The sequence below is a fragment of the Entamoeba nuttalli genome (genome assembly GCF_000257125.1).
Source record: "Entamoeba nuttalli P19 unplaced genomic scaffold asmbl_9056, whole genome shotgun sequence".
Taxonomy (NCBI): domain Eukaryota; phylum Evosea; order Mastigamoebida; family Endamoebidae; genus Entamoeba; species Entamoeba nuttalli.
This window is the reverse complement of record NW_008579434.1, coordinates 157-20,167: the sequence shown is the minus strand read 5'-3', so window position 1 is coordinate 20,167 and position 20,011 is coordinate 157. Positions and strand designations below refer to the sequence as shown.

The following is a 20,011-nucleotide window of genomic DNA, read 5'->3' as shown; positions in this document are numbered from 1 at the left end:
TTTTTTTTTTTAAAAAAGGTTAAATTGTTTACTATCCATGGAAGTGAAGGGATAAAAATAGAAAATGTCGAAATAGAAGGAAGTATATCTTTAGAGCTTTACTCAGTTGAGTGGGAATATGCAAGTGGTATTTTTTTGTCAAAATAGTTATCTCAAGATGACTAGTTTTTTTGGGTATCTTAAACTGATCAAACACTTTAAAGATAAGTCTATGACACTGTGGGTGTTTTTCTTCATTTATATTTATTTCTCATTTGCTCAAAATATGATACAATGTTCTGATGGATGTAAACAACATAACTGTATTACTAATTTCACTTGTTTAAGTAAATGTAGTTTTGGTTATGAAGAAGGAGATACATCTTGTCTTCATTGTTTATCAATAGACCCAACAAATTTTGTAACACCAGTATATCTCAAAACAAAAGAGGGTTGTGTTTCTACTGCACCTTTAAGACAGAAGAAAACATGGATTCCTGATCCTTCTTCTATACCAGAACTCTTTGCAAATAACAATACTGTTTATTTCACATTTGATAAGACTACTAAAATTGACCAAAGTCCTTGTTATTATAAACATTCTTATAGACAAGGAAAATGGTTTAAATTTGATTCTACTAAGATTAATCCAGTTGTTGACTTTGTTTCAATTAGTCTTTCAAAAGAATCTCTTAGTGATTTTAATATTTATCTTGATGTTTCTAATTCAGATTCAACAGATAAGAATCCATTTTGTCTTGCACACTTTTTCTTAAGAGGAAGTTCGTATAATAATAGAGTAAAAATTCCAATAACCTTTTACAGTAAAAATAAAGAAAAAATGATGTATATATTCATCTCTGTTGATGGCTTTGAATCTTTTAATGCTGGAATTCGTATTTATAAAGATCCAGGAAATACTCTAATGATGTATTATAATTTAAACCAAACTGATACTGATCTTCTTCGAAGTAATTTAGATTCATCACTAACTTACACTTTCCCTTTTGAGGAATATGGAATGTATGGTTATGGAATTTGTGCTCCAAATATTATTGTAAGTTATATTTCATTTACTTTAAATTTTAGAGGAAACTATTCAATACAGATTTATACCAAAGACCAAAATAGACTATTGTATTTACAAGAATATAGAATTAAAGCAGAACATGGAGAGTCTATTGAAAAAGCACCTGCTACATGTAAAACATTATGGATTGGTCAAGAACATGGTGTTTTGAGTAAGCAAGGTACTAAAATGGGTTTAAATATAAAAATTGATCCTAATGAAGAAGGAGATAATGATACAAGATATTTTGCACTAATGACACAAGAGATGAAACTAACATCAATAGTTACTATTAGGGCAATCTGTCCAGAGGATTGTAATAGTAAAACTAACAATGGAGTTTGTTCTGTTGAAAAAGGAAAATGTGTTTGTAATGAAAAATATGGTGGAGATGATTGTCATCTTACTTGTTCTTATAAAGGTCAATGGCAAGTTAATAATTATACAGAAATGTGTTGGTTTGGAACTGAGCACTGTAACCAATATTGTAATTGTGAATCTGGTTATACCTTAGTTGACCATATTTGTGTTAGTAACGATTGTATTAATGGAAGAATTGGTAAAGATGAAGAATGTAAACAAGGGACTGAAGGTTGTACAAAAAATTGTTTTTGTGAAGATGGGTATTATGTTTCAACGAACAAAAAACGTTGTAAGCCAATTAGTTGCGGTAATGGTGTTATTAATGATGTATATAACGGAAAAGGAGATTTTGTTAGAAAAGAAGAATGTGATGGTGGTGTTAATTGTAACAAATATTGTTATTGTATTAATGGATTTGAGCCAGACCCAAATCATATTGGCTCATGTAAAGAAAAAAGATTTCCAGTTTGGGCGTATGTGCTAATCGTTCTTTTTTCATTCGCAATACTATTTATTATTATTTCTTCATTAATAATTTTCATTGTTTTTATTATGAGTTATAAACGGATAGACACAAACACATTTAAAGAACAACAACCTGTTTATTATTATTATATAAATGGATCAGTAAAAACCCCACCAGCAAAAGAAAACAGGTATGATATTAATCCACTAGAGTTAGACTTTGGTAATACAGAAGATGTTACTGCTATTTTTGATACTAGATTTGAGAAAATAACTATAAAAAATTATTCAAACAATAAATGGTTATTAGTAATTTTTCATACACCAAATAATCCTAAGTATGTATTTCATTTTGAACCACAAGTTGTTCTTTTAAGGCCACATTTAGGTTCTAAAGAAATTACTGTTTATATGACATTATTCTGTACTACAAAAATTAGAGATATGAAAATTCCATATACTGTATGGTTCAGTAAATCTAAATCATCCTTAATTATTATGTCTAATCTTTTAAAAGATAAAACATTTGAAACATGGACTCAAGACGATCAAATACAAATGGATCTTATCTTTAAAACTATTCAAAGACATTATCATAATAACTTAACTATTACCACAGATGCTGCATCATCTACCCATATTGATATTGATGAAATTCAAATGGCAGATGAACCAGTTGCTGAAGGAGCAATGGGCAAAGTCTTTCTTGGAAGTTATCGTAGTGTTCCAGTTGCTGTGAAACAGTTCAGATGGGAAAATCTTTCTACAGATGAAATGGATGACTTGAAACAAGCTGCAATGAGCGAATGTGAGTTAATGAGTAAGTTACGTAATCCTTTTATTGCAAATTACATGGGGTCTGTGACTTATATTCCACAAGTGTCAATGGTAATGCAATATTTTCAATTGGGTTCTTTAGGAGAATATCTTAGAAAGGAAAATGAAGATTTCTTTGTAATTCCTTATCGTTTAAAACTAAGAGTTTTATTTGATACTGCAAGAGGAATGGCATTCTTACATGAGAACAAAATAATGCATTTAGACCTTAAACCAGATAACCTTTTAGTCAATTCATTCTACTTTGATTCAGCTTGTTGTATAAAAATTACTGACTTTGGTACTTCTCGTCTTACTATGAAAAATTCAAAAAGTCTTGAAGAGAAAGGTTTGGGAACACCAATATATGCTGCTCCAGAAGCAAATCATGATGAATATACTTTTGCTGGTGATGTTTATTCATTTGCTGTAACTGCATGGGAAATATATTATCAAGAAGAACCTTATAAAAACTTCAAATCATTGTTTGAAATTAAAGACTATGTTGGTAGTGGTAAACGTTTAGAATTTGATGAAAAAATACCAACTGACTATAAAAATCTCATCAATCTCTGTTGGAAACAAAATGCAAATGAACGTCCCAGTTTTGATCAAGTCTGTAAAATGTTAGTTCAAATAAATCAAAAAGTTTGTGGACATGTTGAATTGGGCAATGAAGTGTCAAATGATAAAATTGAAGAAATTATCAACAAAAGAAATGGAAATCTTCAGAGATTATTAAATGAAATTGTTCATGACTAATTTCAGATAATCAAACAAAAAAATGATATGATAATTAAAAATTATAGTATTTTATAATATTATTATAGTTTTAAATTATTTTTGAAAAATGTATTTTTTATTGAAATACTACTAAAATATTAATGTACATATATAAAAAATTCTTTTAAATGAAAGAATGAATTGATGATTTGAAATTTTTATTTGAATTTAATATTCATTAATTTCATTCTTGTCTATTTCAAAATATTTAAGCTATTTTAATTATCTTTTAATAATTTGTTCAGATTTTTTAACAATTATATCACTATTTTGTTTCTTTATTCAATTATTTGATTTAAAAGTGTTATTACATGTTATTGTCCATATTTATTTGTTCTAACGATTCATTAAATATTGAAAGTTATTAATTTAAAAAACATTATTTCTTTACAAAGAAAAGAAATATCTCAACAAAAATCCTAATTGATAAAATAAGCGTAATAAATAAAGCACTTAAAATATGACCCAAATATTACAAATAAAAACTGAAAAACAAATTTATCAATAGATGAATATAATATTCATATTCAAAATTACAAATTACTTCTTTCATAACATCAATTTTTTGTATATACTTAATAATATATAATAGTAATTTTATTTTTATTCTAGATAAAATCAAGAAAAAAATTATAAATAAACCATAAATAAAAACAATAAACTTGTATCTCTTATATAATTTGTTTCTTATTACTTGCTATTAATTCTAAAGTGATAATTAAATAACAAGATAATCATTAAAAAGAAAAGACAGAATATTTTATATTTTATTATTTAAAATTCACTATGTCTCAAAGAAAACTATTTTATAAAAATAACCAAAAGAAACTAAACTTTCAATTTAGAAAAGATGTCTGCCTGATTTTTCAACAGCAGTTCTAAGTTCGTTGTTCAATTCATTATCAGCAATAATTTCATCCATATCAACATGGCATCTATATCTCCAATAATGGATTGGATTAGATGGGTCATTGATTTGTTCTAATTTTGGATCACGTCCTTCAATGTACTTAAGTTTAAGTGAAAGAATGTCTTGAAGTGGGAAACATGCAAGCATAGCTGGTCCATACAAATGCATATCAAAGATAGTTTTAACAGCATCAATAGGACAAGTAAATGGTGCAGCTCCAGATCTTCCAAGAAGATGTTCCCAGAAATATTGAGTCTTATATCTATCTTCCTCCCACCATCCACGGATAGTTGACATATCATGTCCAGATGGTGCTGAAACAGTCAAATATTGATAATCAGCTGGATGATAGAAAAGAGTATTTGGAGTGTCAGTGAGTCTTTGAATTCTCAAACAATTAATTTTCATATCATTCATTACTCTAACAACACAGTCTGGAACCATTCCAAGATCTTCACCACAGACAAGCATATTAGAAGCTCTAGCCATAGCTGGAAGTCTCTTTCTAGCAGTAGCTTCCCAAAGACCTTCATGTCTCTTATAGAAGTAATCATTATATAATCTCTTAAGACCTTCTTGTACCCAATGGTCAAGTTCATTAAAGCTAGAATATGTTTTTTCCATATCAATTCTTGGAACAAACAAATTTGGATTTTGTTCATCCCTAATCAAACATACATTTTGTAAGAGAAGTTTAAGTCCATTAACAATTTTTTTATCTGATTCTCTAAATTGTGGAGAAAGTCCTGTCTTTTCAAGGATAGCACCTTCACTTTGGAATTCTGGTTTTAAGTTATAAGTTCCATTATAATTATTAACAAGGAATTTAGAAATGACAAAATTCTTTTCATCACCAAAGAGACTATCTAAGGTATGATCTCTAATGTATGGATAACTTAATCTATCAGTATCATAAATACCATATCCCTCAAGTTCTTGTCTAGAGAAAGGTAAGTCTGGAGAAAATCTACCAAGAAGACCAGTTCTATGAATAGCAGGAATAGCCCAAATTCTAAAGAATCCAAGAATATGATCAATTCTATATGCATTGAAATACTGTGACATTTGAGATAATCTTCCTTTCCACCAAGCATAATCATCCTTTGCCATATTATCCCAATTATATGTTGGGAATCCCCAGTTTTGTCCTTCACCAGCTGAGAAGTAATCAGGTGGTGCTCCTGTTGATTTATCAAGATGGAAAAGATTTGGATACATCCAACATTCAACTGATCTCTTTGAAACTCCAATTGGAAGATCTCCTTTTAATGCAACCTTATGGTCAGCAGCATAGTCACTGGCTTCTTTAAGTTGTAAATGAAGATTATATTGGACAAAAGCATAGTAATCACATTCTGCTTTATTAGCGTCATACATAGCTTCAACCTCAGCAAAATCTTTTGGTGTTGGTGGTAATGGTGTATCAACTGATTTAATAAGAGCACGATAAACACAATATGGGATTAACCACTTACCAGCATTCTTTTTAAATTCATCAAATCCTTTTTGAGTAGTTCCAACCTTTGAGAATATTTTTCTTGTGATTGTTTCTTTTTCTTTAAGAACAGCCTCATAGTCAATTTGTTCTAAGGCATTAAGTTTTTGTGCAACTGAATTAATTTCAGCAAGAATTTCTGGGTCTTGGGTTAATGAACTGAGTCTCAAATACATTGGATGAAGGGCTTGTACTGAATTTGGGTTATATGGATATGAATCTCTCCATGTGAAATATACAGTAGTATCATTAACTGGAAGAGTTTGAATTAATGACAATCCAGTAATATTACACCAATCAACAACTTTTTTCAAATCAAGGAATTCACCACATCCACAAGATGCTTTAGTTCTAAGTGAAAATACTGGAGTAACAACAGCAGCTCCTCTATAATAAAGTCCACTAAAATCGTTGTCTTCTTTTACAATAAGAGTATCAACTGGTTTAGTTTTTTCTTCAGTTTCTTCTTCAGCGACTGGTGCAATATAATAAACTCTATTAGATCTATCTTCCCATCTAGCATTAGCACGTGAATTAGCATCAGCAATGAAACATTTATATTCAAAAGAAGTAGTTTCATTAGAAATATCAATAAGAGCCTCATAATATGGAACATGAGTTGGTGTCATTTTGATAGCTTTAGAAACATCCCATTTACCAAGAGATTCAATAGCACCACCAACAAATACACATTGACCTTCTGGGACACAAGTACATCTTACTTTAAGAAGAAGAGTAGTTTTACCTAATTTCTTAATTACAAGTTTTTCTTGTGGTCTTTTACCATAAATAACTTTTCTGAAATAAGAAGTAGTTAAGAAAGTATCTTCAGCATCAAATCCTGAAATAAAGATATCATTAACTTCAACTTTATCAAAGCTATTCAAATTAGTTAAGTCAAGAGAATGTGGATATGATTCTTTTGATCCTTCAGTTCTAAAGATTTCTGTTAAATCGTCTTCTTTTGTAATGAGATAACGATAGTTAATAAGACCAGTTGACTCAAATTTAACTTCTCCAGACCATGTATTATTATCAACATAATTTAATTTATATACCTTCTTTTCTCCTGAAACTTCAAGACAAACTGCTTGTCCAAATGGCGTACTGTAATGAATGGTAATAAAGACCATTAAAGATTGTATAAGTAATTCAAAGTTTCTTACTTCAGATCTTTTAAACTACACCGTTAAGATGACGTGGAACATTCCATTATATTTATATTTTCTTTTTTGTAGAGTTTGTTATTTTTTACCTTTTAATTACTTTTTAGTTCTAAACTATTAATTTATCTGTACTTTTAAAATAAATTTGCTCCCTCGATAGAAATATATTTTTATTTTTATCATTTTTGGTGATATTTTTGCTTAAATATCGGGAAATTAATAATACTTTTATTCTTATGAAATTAATCGAATTTTTTGAATTTCATTGTTTTTGTTTTTTTTCCTAATTCTAGTTTAATATTAATATTATTTTTATTTGTTTTAATAAATTGGTACTTTTCTTTTGATAAGGGTTTGGTTTGAAAAATTTTTGTTTTTTTGAAAATTCTTAACTAAACTTAGAAAATCATTCAACGAAAGATGAAAGTTTATAAAATTTGTTATATATAACGCTTTTATAAAAATGTTACATTTATTATTTTACTACATAAAAATATGAACCACCTTAAATGATAACAACATTAAGTAGAGTGCCAGTATTTCATGAATGGAGGGAGATTCATGTTATGCCTATTTTATAGATTTAATGAAAAAGAAAAATAGAAAAATTAATTAAATAAAAGTAGCTTTCCTTGAAGAAAATATTCCTAGTTCTATAAGTAAAAAAGAAGTTATAGAAAGACATATTAAGAGAAACTCTTGTTATTAGATTTTATGAAAAGATTCACTCTTTTATATTGATATAAATAAGACTTATCTAAGAAAAGAATAACAAACAAAAAATCAAACATAATAATTTTTTTAAATATTTTGTTTTTTTAAAACGTGTTCTAAAAAAAGAGCTATTACATTGGATAATTGTATGGTTGTGCATATCTCATGGATTGGTTTTGTCTTCTGAATTGTTGTGGTACCATTGGATAGTATGCCACAGGTCCTCTTCTTTGTCTCCTCATTGGACTTGAATCATAGGGAGGTTGCATTAGTGGAACCATATATTGATTCAATGGTGGTTGATATATTGGTTGTGTATAACTAATTGGCTGCATTATAATCTGACCAGTATAAGGGTCAATTACTTGTTGCATAGGGACATAAATAATTCTTTGTTGAGGAATGTAACTTAGTTGTTGATAATCATTATTATAATCATCATATAAAATTCCGTTCTTATAATATTGGTCTTGGTCATATGATTCACTACATGGACATACCTCTTCATCAAAATGATAATTTTCATTATCATAATAAGGGTCTGTGTTAATTAAATCTTCCTGTTGACTCTGTAAAGGTTCTAATTGATTTGTTACATCATTAAATTGATCCGTTAATTCTTGTATGTTTTGTTGGTTCATTTGTTGTTCCGAAATTCTATAAGGCTGACTATTTCCTAATCTATATGCAGTACTTGTATTTCTCATACTACTTTGGGGTCTAGTATCACCAACTCTACTTTGAGGTCTTTGTTTTAATTGACCTCTTCTAGGAATAGAGTTATTTTGGACAGAGGGTAATACCATTGGTTTCTTTTGTTGTGTTCGTTGTAATGTATGTTGATCATATTGATTACCATTTTGAATAGGTTCCGTTAATTGTTGGGTATTAGTTGGTTGTATATCAACGCATCTTTCTTCTGTTGAGTCTTTCTTAATAGTTTCAGTTGATTTTTTAGGTTGTTGAGCTTGTTGGATAATTATTGGTTGGTTGTTTGCTTGGGACATTATTTGGTCAGTACAAAAATCATCTAATACATTGTTAGCTAATTGCGAATCAATTAAACGTTTTGACGATTGCTTTTTAAGAGTTGTATCTGGCTTTTGTTGTTCTTGAATTTTAGGAGTTAGTTGCTTATTCATTTTTTGTTGAGGTAAAGGTGGAACAGCTTGCATATCTTGCATTAACTGAAGTGGAACAGTTTGTTTTTGGACGGCATCTTTTGTAATAGGGACTTTTTGAATAGTAGGTTGTTCTGATTGATAAGGGGATTGTTTTTTATTTAAACTTTGGTTAAGCGCATCTTTTTGAATGATATTCAAGTCATCTTGTCTACTAACATTTGCTTGAAGTAAATCTTCTTTTGCTACTTTTTCAAATTTTTCTGCTAATTCTCTTTGTCTCCGTTCAAGGTTTGAATACATTGAATAAATTTCTTTCATTTCATCATCTTGTTTTGCTAAAACATTATTTATTGTTTGAGTTTCTTCTTTAATTTTTCTTAATTTTTCTATTGCTGTAGAATTTTTCAATAAATCAGTTAAACTTTTATTAATTTCTTCAATACGTTGAATCCCTCCTTCAACAATATGTAAAAGTTCTACTGATTGTTGTTTTGACATTGTTGGTATTTCTTGTTGTCCAGCTAATATTTCGGCTTGACTAGGAATAATATGGACTAATCCTTCAGCAAATGAATCAGTATTTTGTCCATAATTTTTTGTAATGGCTTGGCATTGTTTTGTGAATTGTTCACTTAAATTTGATAGTCTTTGACCCATTGCTTGTCCTTTATTTTGTAAATATTTTTGTATTAATAACACAAAAATTACAAACGAGCTGAATTCATATCGGTTGTAAATGAATTTAATTGATTTTGTAATTCAATGTTTGATGAACTCATTTATGAATTATGAATTTAAATAAAAACAGTTCTTTCACTTCGTTCTATTAATTAATATTATTTCTATTTCTATTAATTTATTATAACTTAAACTATTACTTATTATTCTCTTTAGAACTAAATAAAAATTATTGTTATATATAACGCTTTTTTATAAAATGAAAGATAAATTTATTTATTACGGTATTTTAAACATACTCTAAAAGTAATAAATACATCTCTATTAATTATTCAATTTATAACTAATGAAATATTAACCCTTTTATTATATCTAATGATATGTTAAAATTAAAAATGAAATATCTACAGGAAAAAAATATTTTACTTTTGTTCATTTGGAATAGAAATAGATTTCCATGATCCTTGTGGAATAACAGTACTTCTCATTTTAACAACATCAATAATTTCTTTATCACCTTCTTTAATTGGTGGAATAATTCTACATTCATACGGGTGTCTAATACATAAATTACCATCATGGTCTACTGCTTCTAAAGTTCCAACAACACACCTATTGTCAATGAGTTGAATTTTAACAATTTTACCCAAAACATTACCTTCTTCCATAAGAGTTATTACGAAAAATAAATTAATTAGTTACTTCAATAAAATTTAAAAAAATTAAAATAAAAGAAGAAAAACAAAAAAAAAACAATAATGTGTTTTTTAAATAAAAACTAATTTTTTAAAAGTCCTGTTACAACATGCCAATTGATTATTTATTTAAACGACAATCTTTCTAAATTCAGAGCAAACTTCTATAGAATGACAGTGGTACAAAGAAACCCTAAAATAATCAATTTCCATAATGTTTGTGGAGCAGAAAATGATGATAGTTTTACTCATAGAGTTCTTTTCATTGCTCTTGATGCTTCAAATAATAAAGAATTTACTTCAGGAGCTGTTTTTATTGTAAAGATTCTAGTACCAGAATTTGCTAATCTTCAAAACGATCAATTTTCTTTCCAATTTTTTACAGAAGGAATTACAAATAAACTTGTTTGTATTACAGCTATTCCAACAGGAAAGAAAGTTGTTTTAAGAACTTTTGGTAATTATACTGAATATCTTGTTGATAGAAGACAAGAGTCTGTTATTATGAATACTTATGGACAAAAAGTTTATGGAGGATTTTTAAATGGAATTGTTTATGATTTTACACCAGGAAGAACTATGGATTATAATGAATTTAGAAAACCTGAAATTTTAAGTAAAATGGCAGAATGTATTGCTGGTGTTCATCAACTTAAACCAAATTTAAAAAAAGAACCAATTTTATTTAAAGAAATGAGGGCATGGTTAAATAATGTACCAAGTCATTACCTTGACCCAGAAAAACAAAAAACTTTTGCTGCTGCAAATATCAATTTTGAAGACTTATCAAAAGAAATTGATTATGTAGAAAAAAAATTAACTGCACTTAATTCACCAATTGTATGTTGTCATAATGATCTTTATTTAAAGAATTTTATTTATAATGAAGAAGATCGTTCTATTAAACTGATTGATTTTGAATATGCATCATATAATTTCCAAGCATTTGATTTAGCTAATCATATTACTGAATGGTGTGGAGTTATTATGGATTGGAATAAATATCCTACAAAAGAAGAACAAGACTTCTTTTTAAGAAGTTATCTTGAAGCTTATAATGGAAAGAAACCTTCTGATGAAGAAGTTGATCATTTATATGATGTTGTTAATCAATTCCAATTAGCTACAAATCTTCTTTGGTCACTTTGGGGATTTGTTGATGCATCATTATCAAGTATTGAATGGGATTATTTAGACTATGCGTTTATGAGATTAAATAAATATTATGAATTAAAAAAGATTCTTTAAATTGAATTTATTGTGTAGTATTTTATTTTTTTAATTCAATATGAATTTTTATTATCTTTAAGATATTGATATTTTGGGTAAAATAAAAATGTATTTATTTCTTTTGAATTATTGTTATTATTAGTTATTTTGACATTATTCCCCTCATAATAAAATGTATTTATTGAAGTAATATATTACGGATTTATTAAAAATTCAATTATCCTTCAAAAGTTTCAGATACACTGGACTCTTCATTTTCAGTAACCATTTCACCTGTCTCAGTAAATTTAAATGTTTTCTTGAGAGCAGCATTAAATATTTTGTCAAGGTCTTCACTTGGAAGATCAAATTTATGTTTATAAACTAACTCACAATTTCTTTCAGCCTCGATGTATCTACTTTTCAAGAAATCACATAAAGTATTCCAAGCTTTCATTCTATGGTCAGTCATTTTAATATGATGTTTAATACTTTTACACATATAATCAATGGATCGTGTTAATTGAGGAGTAACAATTAATTTGCATGTTTTAGCTGCCATTTGTTTAGAATAATTTGATTGATAAGCAATTTCTTCTGGTCTTTTCATTGAAGGAATAAGACGAGCTATATGATCAAAGAAATCATAAAATTTACCGAAATGAAGATTGCAATGTAACAAGCAAAGATTCTTTAAAGCAATCATATACTCGGTTTCTGATTCTTTAACAAATGGTTCAAGACATCTAATAACACGGAATGATACTTTTTCTTTAAAGAAGTAATAATTTTGGAATCTTAAGGTGATTGTTGGTTTTTGGTCAACTTGAGAATCTTTTATAGACTTTAACCAATCAAATGAACTTCTTAATAACTTTGCTATTATTGGTTGAATTATATTATTAAGTACTTCCCATACTTCTTCTTCTCCTGCTGCAATTTGAAGATAATTAAAGAAGTATGGTAGTCTAAGAAAATGTACAGTAACTCCATGTTTCTTTGGACTAATAACAGTATTAGTAATTTGAGTAATTTGTTTATCAATAAAATTATTAAATTTTTTCAAAGCATTATTACTTAGAACTTCATAGAAATGATCTAACCATTCAAAACAAACAGTACGAGCATTTTTTTGAACAATTAATTCTCTAGTTCCTTGTTCTCTTTTTATTTCATTTTTATTAAGTTGTTGTACTGGAGCTACTTCTTCTTGTTCATTTTCAGTATGTTTTTGTTCTTTTGCTTGTTTTTTTAATAATTTTGAGTAATCTTGAGTTGAAATATCAATGTTTACATTAGCTGTTTTACATAAATGAATAACACGTAATAATATAAATGGATCATGTTCTTCAATATAACTAATTAACTTATCTAATGCATCAAAGGATTGTTTATACACATCATCAATTAATACATTTATTCCATTTGGACCATTTTCTTCCATTTGGAATACTTCTAATAAAAATTTAAATTCTGCAATAACATTAATAGCAATAGTTTCAATAACACTTTTAACAACATCAAACATTGGTCTTTTATCAGGGAATTTCTCATTTCTATCATTAAATATTTCTTTTGGAATAATTTGAGTTTCTCCATTTTTATCTGGTTTAGGACCATCAAATTCAGTCATTTCAAACGCATTTTCATGGTCTTCTGAAATTTCTTGAATATTCTTTTTTTGTTGATCAACTAAAATATCAAAATATTCATTTGCAATTTTACTCATCTTTTCTACATATTGTTTTTTTACATTTAAAAATTCCTCTGTGGCATACATTCTTAACCATGCAATTAATCCACCAAATGGTTGTAAACTTCCATGAGCCCCTTCTAATGTTTCTTTTTGTTGTTTTTCTTTTCCAAATAATGAGCTACCAAATTCTACAACTTTATTTAATTTAAGGAAGTCCATTTCAACTTTTAATTTATTTTGTAACGTAGATGATAATACAACTGCGAAATCTTTAAGAACTTGTTTATCAAAATCTTGTTCTTCTTTTAAAGCAATCATATTTTTCATTTCTTCTGGTGGTTGGTAATTGGCAGCTAAAGCAACAACAGTAGCACTTTTACAAATATTATCTAAATTAACTGCTTTATTTAATTGGTCTTGACAATTTCTTACAGTATATAATGAAACTGGATCAATTAATAATGAGTCAATAAATTGTTCCATACAATTCATGAATTTAGTTTGATTTGAATGAACAATTTCTAATTTATTATTATTATGTTGAATAAGTTCTACACCTGGCCTAATATTTTCAATATCAACATCTAATTTTAAACAGAATGTTTCAAGTTCATCTAATGTTTTTTGTACTTCATCAAATAATGTATTAACATTATTACCAATTTCTTCTCTGTTTAAATAATTTTTATATAATGTTGCTTCATCAATAATAATTTGTTTTTCTAATTTCTTTTGTAATTCATCAATATCAATTTTTTCTCCATGTTCATTAAGCATTTTTTTAAGAATTAATTCATCTTCTTTAGATACTAAATGAAGTCTTCCATCTGTTTTTTGTCTTTTCTTTTCTTTTTCAATATAATCAACTAATTCATCTAATGACATTTCAAACTCAATTTCAATTTCATTGGCTTTAGCATTTGACAAAATACAATATGCAAATTCTGCTCTATTTAATGAACTTGCAAAAACAAATTTTTTACCATTAGTTTTATGTTTATTACTAATAATCATTCCATTACTTTCTTTAATAAATTCAATTCCTTTAATTTCAGTTAATTTCCATTGTTCATCAATATCTAATCTTCTATAAATAATGTTTTTACTTACAAAATTAAGAAAAATATTCCTTTGTTCTGCTGATATAACTAAAACATCTGAATATGTTAACTCACTTTTCTGGTTCTTAATTAATGAACCATACGCCTTACTTAATACAGTTTTATCTTTAAATAAATAGTCAACATCTGAACGTTGTTCTGCACTCCCTACTAATACATCTCCAATCGTTCCAAATGGATTAGTAACAGCCTTCTTACCATATGTAGTAATTCCAGAAGCAACTCCTCCAACTCCTCCAATAACTTTTTTACCAAATTTACCAACATATTTTGTAGCAGTATCAATTTTAGTAATTTTCATAAAATTCTTGACCTCCTTCATTTTTAACAATAGAAACTGATTATTTGTATTGGTTTTAAGTTCTTTTTTCCATTTTTATCTTCTTAAAATATTCTTTTCTAAAATTAAAAACCAAATTAATTAAAACTCTCTTAAAAATGTCAAATTTCGTTATATATAACATTAATAATTATTAGGTTTTTCATTTAAATCTAATAATGCTTCTACCCATGAATCACGTTCTCTTATAGATACACATGCAAAATGTTTAATAATTCCATCTGTTTCTACCATAAAAGCATTATGAATAGAAGGTGTGTCAATTACATTCATAACTTTTATTGGTGAATGAAGAGGAATTCTCATTTCTTCATTAAACCTATATCCAGATAATTCAGATACATCTCTTCCTCTTGGTGAATTTTCAAACCTTAACACCACCTCTCTTTCTTTAGCAGTTTTTTTCCCAAATGCAAATGGACGTGCAATGATAAGAATATCAGTAAAAAGAATACACATTTTCCATTCTTTACTAATTTCTCCTGGAGTAACAAATTTTAATCCACCAAAATATCTAATTCTTCGTTTACCATCATGAATTCTATGTGCAATAGTTAAAAATTTACTTTCTACTGTTTTGACATCATGTAATTCTAGATGTTCAACAATAGAATCTTTTAAAGAACTTTCTGTTTCAAATGCTATTGTAGCTGTTTGTGCAATTTTCATATAATTGATATCATTTGATTTTACTTGCCTTAAAATGTCTTCCATAAATCTACTAATTTCTCCTATTCTTTGACAAATACGATTAATACATACTCCAAAAGGAGGGATTTTTCCTTTATTTCCATATTTCTTTTGAAATTCAAATGTTCTTTCAATTAACCCACGTTTAAATTCTACTTTTTCTATTTCCAAAGAAAGAACTAATAAAGTTTTATCTTTCATTAATATAAATGGAATATATAGCTTTAATTTTAAGACATATTCATTTAATGCATTAATAAATCCTTTATTAATATTTCTTAATAACGTACGTTCTATCATCATCATTTCTGGGAATGTACGGTCTAACTTAGATACAATTGATAATCCTTCTTGTCTAAATGGTGCAAAATATAAATAAGATACTATTTGGAAAAGATAATAATATTCTTCTTGTCTTGTTATAAATGAATCACATAAACATCTATATAATTCTTCTTGTGGTTGGACTGGGTCTTCTTTAATAAGAGGTAATAATGCAGGACTTTGTGACGAACGAGGAGAATGTGAACGAATAATTGGTTCACTATACCGTAATACTCTTGCCTTATTATCAATTTTAACTTTATCAGGAGGTAAAAATTTAACTTCAGCACAATCATTTAACCTACAAAGATATTTTTGTTGTACGTCATATGGTTTGTTTTCTAAACAATTCAAAATAATTTCAATAAAACCATTACAAACATCATCATGGAAATGGTCAATTTCTCTTAGAGTCATTAATGGATAAAATTGTTTTTGGTCATTAACTATCGCTTGAAGTTCAATATCTTTTTGTTTAATTCTTCGTTGTAACTGAACAATTTGTTTATTTAAACGAATAACTTCTTGTCGATATTCTTCATTTGTTATAGTAGGAAATGTTATCATTTCTTGTTCTGATAATTCTCGTTTATTTTGATGTTGTGGTGCTAATTGAGGTGTGAGTAATTTTTTACCATCAGTTTTTAATTCTGAAGGAGATAACATATTACGTTCTGACTCAGACCTCATTAACTTTCTTTTATTTTTCTTTTTAAATGAAAGCCCAAAAAATCCACTTTTTGTTGACTCAAGTTTAGCTTTATTTTCACCTCTTTGTCTTGGAGATAATGTTCTTGGTGTTGATTTTTCTGAACTTGGTTGAAACGGAATAATAGTAGAATGTTGTTTATTCATTTCATCAATAATTTGTTCTAATTCACTAATTCTTGCTTTTAATCCAATAATTTCTACTTGATCTCTTCGTATTGGTGAATTTGTTGTTGCATTACTTTCCATAGTTAGAATACTTGATTGATCTCCTTTACATTCCATAGTTGCTATTCCAGGAGGAATACCATTCATACTTGTCCTATTTGAAGAATTACTTATACTTCCAATCATTTCAATATTTAATGAAGGAACTTGAGTTTTATTTTGTGAACCATTTACTTTAATTTCTTTACTTTCTACTTCTTCTTTACTGTCAAGTGATTTTCTCTCTGTCATTATACTTACTTTTTTTTTATATCCTTTAGGACTTTCTTTAACTTCTTCTTTTTTAAATTCATCTTGAATATTTATTTCCTTTGACTCTTCATTATTTTCATCTTCTTGAACTTCATTTTTCATTTCTTTCATTTCTTTCTCAAATTCTTCAATAGAACTTAATGTTCCAATACAATTTGTTGATTTTTCTATATAACCATCACCAAAATCTTTTGATTGTGAAATTTCAACTAAATCAATATCACCATCACTATTTCCTAAAGGGATTAATTGTTTTGATTGAGGTCTTTCTATTGTTGATATTTCTTTTTCATTTTCAAATGGGTCAGGAAAAACTTTTTTGAAAGAATTAATAGGAGATATATTTTCAGGTTCATAAGATGTTAAGACAAGAGTCGAAGAACATCTCCTCAATAACTCTGGAGTACTTTCTAAAACTTCTCCATTTTGTTGTAATGATTTATTCCATTCGTCTTTAAGTAGTTTTAATATTAATACCATTTTCTCTTCATCAACCATAGACTCCATTCCAAGAAGATCATTCCATAACCATGCTTTCATTTCTTTTGTATCTTTCTATTTTAAATTAATATTTTGTGAAGTAAAACTTCTTTTGAATTTATTAGGTTAATTTAAGAATTTTACAAACACATTTTAATAATGATGAGTGTAATTTTTTGTCTTCACTAAATAATTCAACACTTTCATGTTGTCTCCAAAAAGTAAAAACGTTGTTTAAACGATTTTCTTGGGACATTGCAAATTACTAAAAAATTTTAAGTTCTACCTTTTTCTATATCAACAAATACATAAAAAACAGAAACTTCTCTTTTTTTCTCTAAAAACATATCTTTTTTTTTTAATCTTTGACTCTTCTCATTTATCAATAACAACATCGAATAAATTTTATTTAAAATATTCATTGAATAAAAATCAAATTTTTCTTCTGTTTATTGTTAAGAAAATACATTAGAAAAGAAATTTTTTTTAATATTCTCATAAACTAAATAGTAAATCCCTTTTATTTATAATTCTGGAATTAATTATATGAAAGATATTACTTTGTAATTGAAATAATAAAATTAATTATTCACTATATTTAATTTAAATATCAATACAATATTTTTTTATAACCATTTAAAATATAATTTAATTTATGAAAAATAAATATAACATATTTTTATTAGTTTTTTTATTTATATTGAGTTCTGATAAAAACGCAATGATTTTTAATTTTAGTTAGTTCAAAATATATTTTTCTTTTCTAACAATTTTTTGAGATTTTTATGTTTTTCAGATATGAGGTGTTTAAATAGAATTTATTTTTTAGTTTAATAATAATAATTTTTTTAGTTCTAACTTAATAATAAAAATATAAATTAAAAGTCAAACTTCAAACTAATTGATGAATTATAATAAAAAATAGTAAAGGAGTAATCATTTAATTCATAATTATCAATACTTATACTAGAACTCATATTGATTTATTTTGATGATTCATTCTGTCTCACCCAATACATTTTACACTAGTGAAAACCAAACTAAAAAACAAACCCTTATTAAACGGGAAAGCACCAACCGAGAACATTTGAGTAATGCCGCAATAATTGGACTTGCCAATTGTTATGGTATAGACTTAGAAATCAAATGCTCAACAGTGAAAAGTGATAATCAAGTTACTTATGATAATTTGATTATTGAAAGTTCTAGTTTATTCCCTAGAACTCTTTCCTCCTCGGTTGGTGCGACCCGTAATGATAAGAAAACTGCTATTGCTTTAATTTTTAATACACTTTCTTCATATATTATTCAGACAAATAATCTTTCATATCAATTAACTAAGTCTCGTTCTACAAAAAAGACTCAAAAATTGATTAAATTTAAATGGATTGATCCTTTCAATGAATATGGATTCTATGCTTTTGGAGCTGCAGTCATTGAAATTGTTCATTCTCTTCCTAAAACTTTTATTAATAAAAAGCAACAATGCGTTCATCTTGAACCTATTAATAACCAGATTCTCGCATTGTTCCAATCATTCACTCTTGATCAAACAAAGTTGAGTGACAATGGAAAATTATTGTTTCCTCAAAGTCCAGTTAGCTCAATTCCTGATTATGTTACTCAAATTTCTCAGTTTGGTCATACTGTGAACGGTGTGTTTACTTCATCTGACCATTTACTTAATAGTCAAACTAATCCTTCTTTAAATCAAGACAATTCTTGTGATAAAGTTGATCCTGTTAATTTTATTGAAATATTAAATTGTAGTTAAAGTACAGTTATTTATTTAGTTCTTTCCAACATTCATTTCTTAAATCGTTTAATTAAATTCATTTAGAAATTTTGTGGATTGTAAGATTTTTTCTATTCTTTCTTTTATTACATTTATTCGTGTAATAATTTATTAAAACATTCTTTAATATAATTTTATAAAAAACCCTTTTTAAAATAAATAAGAAAAATATTTTAAGTAATTTTGATTAATTTACATTACAAAAGGATATGGTATAAATGCATCTTTGTTAGCTTCTTGCTTCCAAAGATCAATTCTATGATTAAGCATTGACCGAGTAATTCCCATAAGATTTTTTGATTTTAAATTCGATTGTGTTAATTTTGCAATTCCTTTTTGTGGTAAACTTGTATTTTTTAATTTCTTTTCTTTAATTTCATTTTCTTTAGCAAAATTAATTAATTTTTGATAATCAGATTTGACTATATCTTGACTGCCACTCACTACATCTGATGATGATTGAGATACTTTCGCTACACATCTATTTACATCAATATACTTTCTTTCATTTTCAAAGGTGAGTAGCTGTTGCATTGTTAATGAGTGACAATAATATATTTAGTTTTCTTCTTATTTATTCCTCTATATAAAAATCAATCCTTAAAATCAACTATTTCTTTTGACTTTTCTTCTCGAACTATTTCTCTTAAATTCCCTAATTTTTACTTTAACTTCCTTTATATTTTTTTTTATTTTTAATTCGTCTTTTTTGATTATTAATCTTTTCTATTCTTTTTACTACCTTTTTTTATTTTTTATTTTTATTCATTTTATTTTTTTTAGATTTAGAATTTGACTTGTAAGCGAAAATACATCACTTTTTATTTTATTATTGATTGGTAAATCTCTAAATATTTTTATTTATAATTTTTTATTCTTGAAAAATTCTTGTTTTGTCCCATTCTCAAGTT

At 26.9% G+C, this 20,011-nt stretch overlaps 9 protein-coding genes across 9 annotated transcripts; 3 read left to right on the top strand and 6 right to left on the bottom strand.

Moving 5' to 3' along the window:
- Positions 1-265: 265 nt before the first annotated feature.
- On the top strand, positions 266-3,454 carry ENU1_192770 (protein tyrosine kinase domain containing protein; the record flags this gene model as incomplete). Its single annotated transcript, XM_008861866.1, has 1 exon — positions 266-3,454. The coding sequence occupies one exon, from the start codon at positions 266-268 to the stop codon at positions 3,452-3,454; it is 3,189 nt and encodes a 1,062-aa protein (XP_008860088.1).
- An 862-nt stretch (positions 3,455-4,316) lies between these two features.
- Positions 4,317-7,013, bottom strand: ENU1_192760 (4-alpha-glucanotransferase, putative; the record flags this gene model as incomplete). The annotated part of the gene is made up of 1 exon (XM_008861865.1): positions 4,317-7,013. The coding sequence occupies one exon, from the start codon at positions 7,011-7,013 to the stop codon at positions 4,317-4,319; it is 2,697 nt and encodes an 898-aa protein (XP_008860087.1).
- An 878-nt stretch (positions 7,014-7,891) lies between these two features.
- ENU1_192750 (hypothetical protein) lies at positions 7,892-9,541 on the bottom strand (the record flags this gene model as incomplete). The annotated part of the gene is made up of 1 exon (XM_008861864.1): positions 7,892-9,541. The coding sequence occupies one exon, from the start codon at positions 9,539-9,541 to the stop codon at positions 7,892-7,894; it is 1,650 nt and encodes a 549-aa protein (XP_008860086.1).
- A 443-nt stretch (positions 9,542-9,984) lies between these two features.
- ENU1_192740 (hypothetical protein) lies at positions 9,985-10,230 on the bottom strand (the record flags this gene model as incomplete). Its single annotated transcript, XM_008861863.1, has 1 exon — positions 9,985-10,230. One exon carries the CDS (start codon positions 10,228-10,230, stop codon positions 9,985-9,987), a length of 246 nt encoding a protein of 81 aa, XP_008860085.1.
- Positions 10,231-10,428: 198 nt separating this feature from the next.
- ENU1_192730 (choline/ethanolamine kinase, putative) lies at positions 10,429-11,505 on the top strand (the record flags this gene model as incomplete). Its single annotated transcript, XM_008861862.1, has 1 exon — positions 10,429-11,505. One exon carries the CDS (start codon positions 10,429-10,431, stop codon positions 11,503-11,505), a length of 1,077 nt encoding a protein of 358 aa, XP_008860084.1.
- Positions 11,506-11,704: 199 nt separating this feature from the next.
- ENU1_192720 (hypothetical protein) lies at positions 11,705-14,584 on the bottom strand (the record flags this gene model as incomplete). The annotated part of the gene is made up of 1 exon (XM_008861861.1): positions 11,705-14,584. One exon carries the CDS (start codon positions 14,582-14,584, stop codon positions 11,705-11,707), a length of 2,880 nt encoding a protein of 959 aa, XP_008860083.1.
- Positions 14,585-14,746: 162 nt separating this feature from the next.
- Positions 14,747-17,365, bottom strand: ENU1_192710 (hypothetical protein; the record flags this gene model as incomplete). The annotated part of the gene is made up of 1 exon (XM_008861860.1): positions 14,747-17,365. One exon carries the CDS (start codon positions 17,363-17,365, stop codon positions 14,747-14,749), a length of 2,619 nt encoding a protein of 872 aa, XP_008860082.1.
- Positions 17,366-18,296: 931 nt separating this feature from the next.
- Positions 18,297-19,079, top strand: ENU1_192700 (hypothetical protein; the record flags this gene model as incomplete). The annotated part of the gene is made up of 1 exon (XM_008861859.1): positions 18,297-19,079. One exon carries the CDS (start codon positions 18,297-18,299, stop codon positions 19,077-19,079), a length of 783 nt encoding a protein of 260 aa, XP_008860081.1.
- Positions 19,080-19,292: 213 nt separating this feature from the next.
- On the bottom strand, positions 19,293-19,634 carry ENU1_192690 (hypothetical protein; the record flags this gene model as incomplete). The annotated part of the gene is made up of 1 exon (XM_008861858.1): positions 19,293-19,634. The coding sequence occupies one exon, from the start codon at positions 19,632-19,634 to the stop codon at positions 19,293-19,295; it is 342 nt and encodes a 113-aa protein (XP_008860080.1).
- Positions 19,635-20,011: the final 377 nt, after the last annotated feature.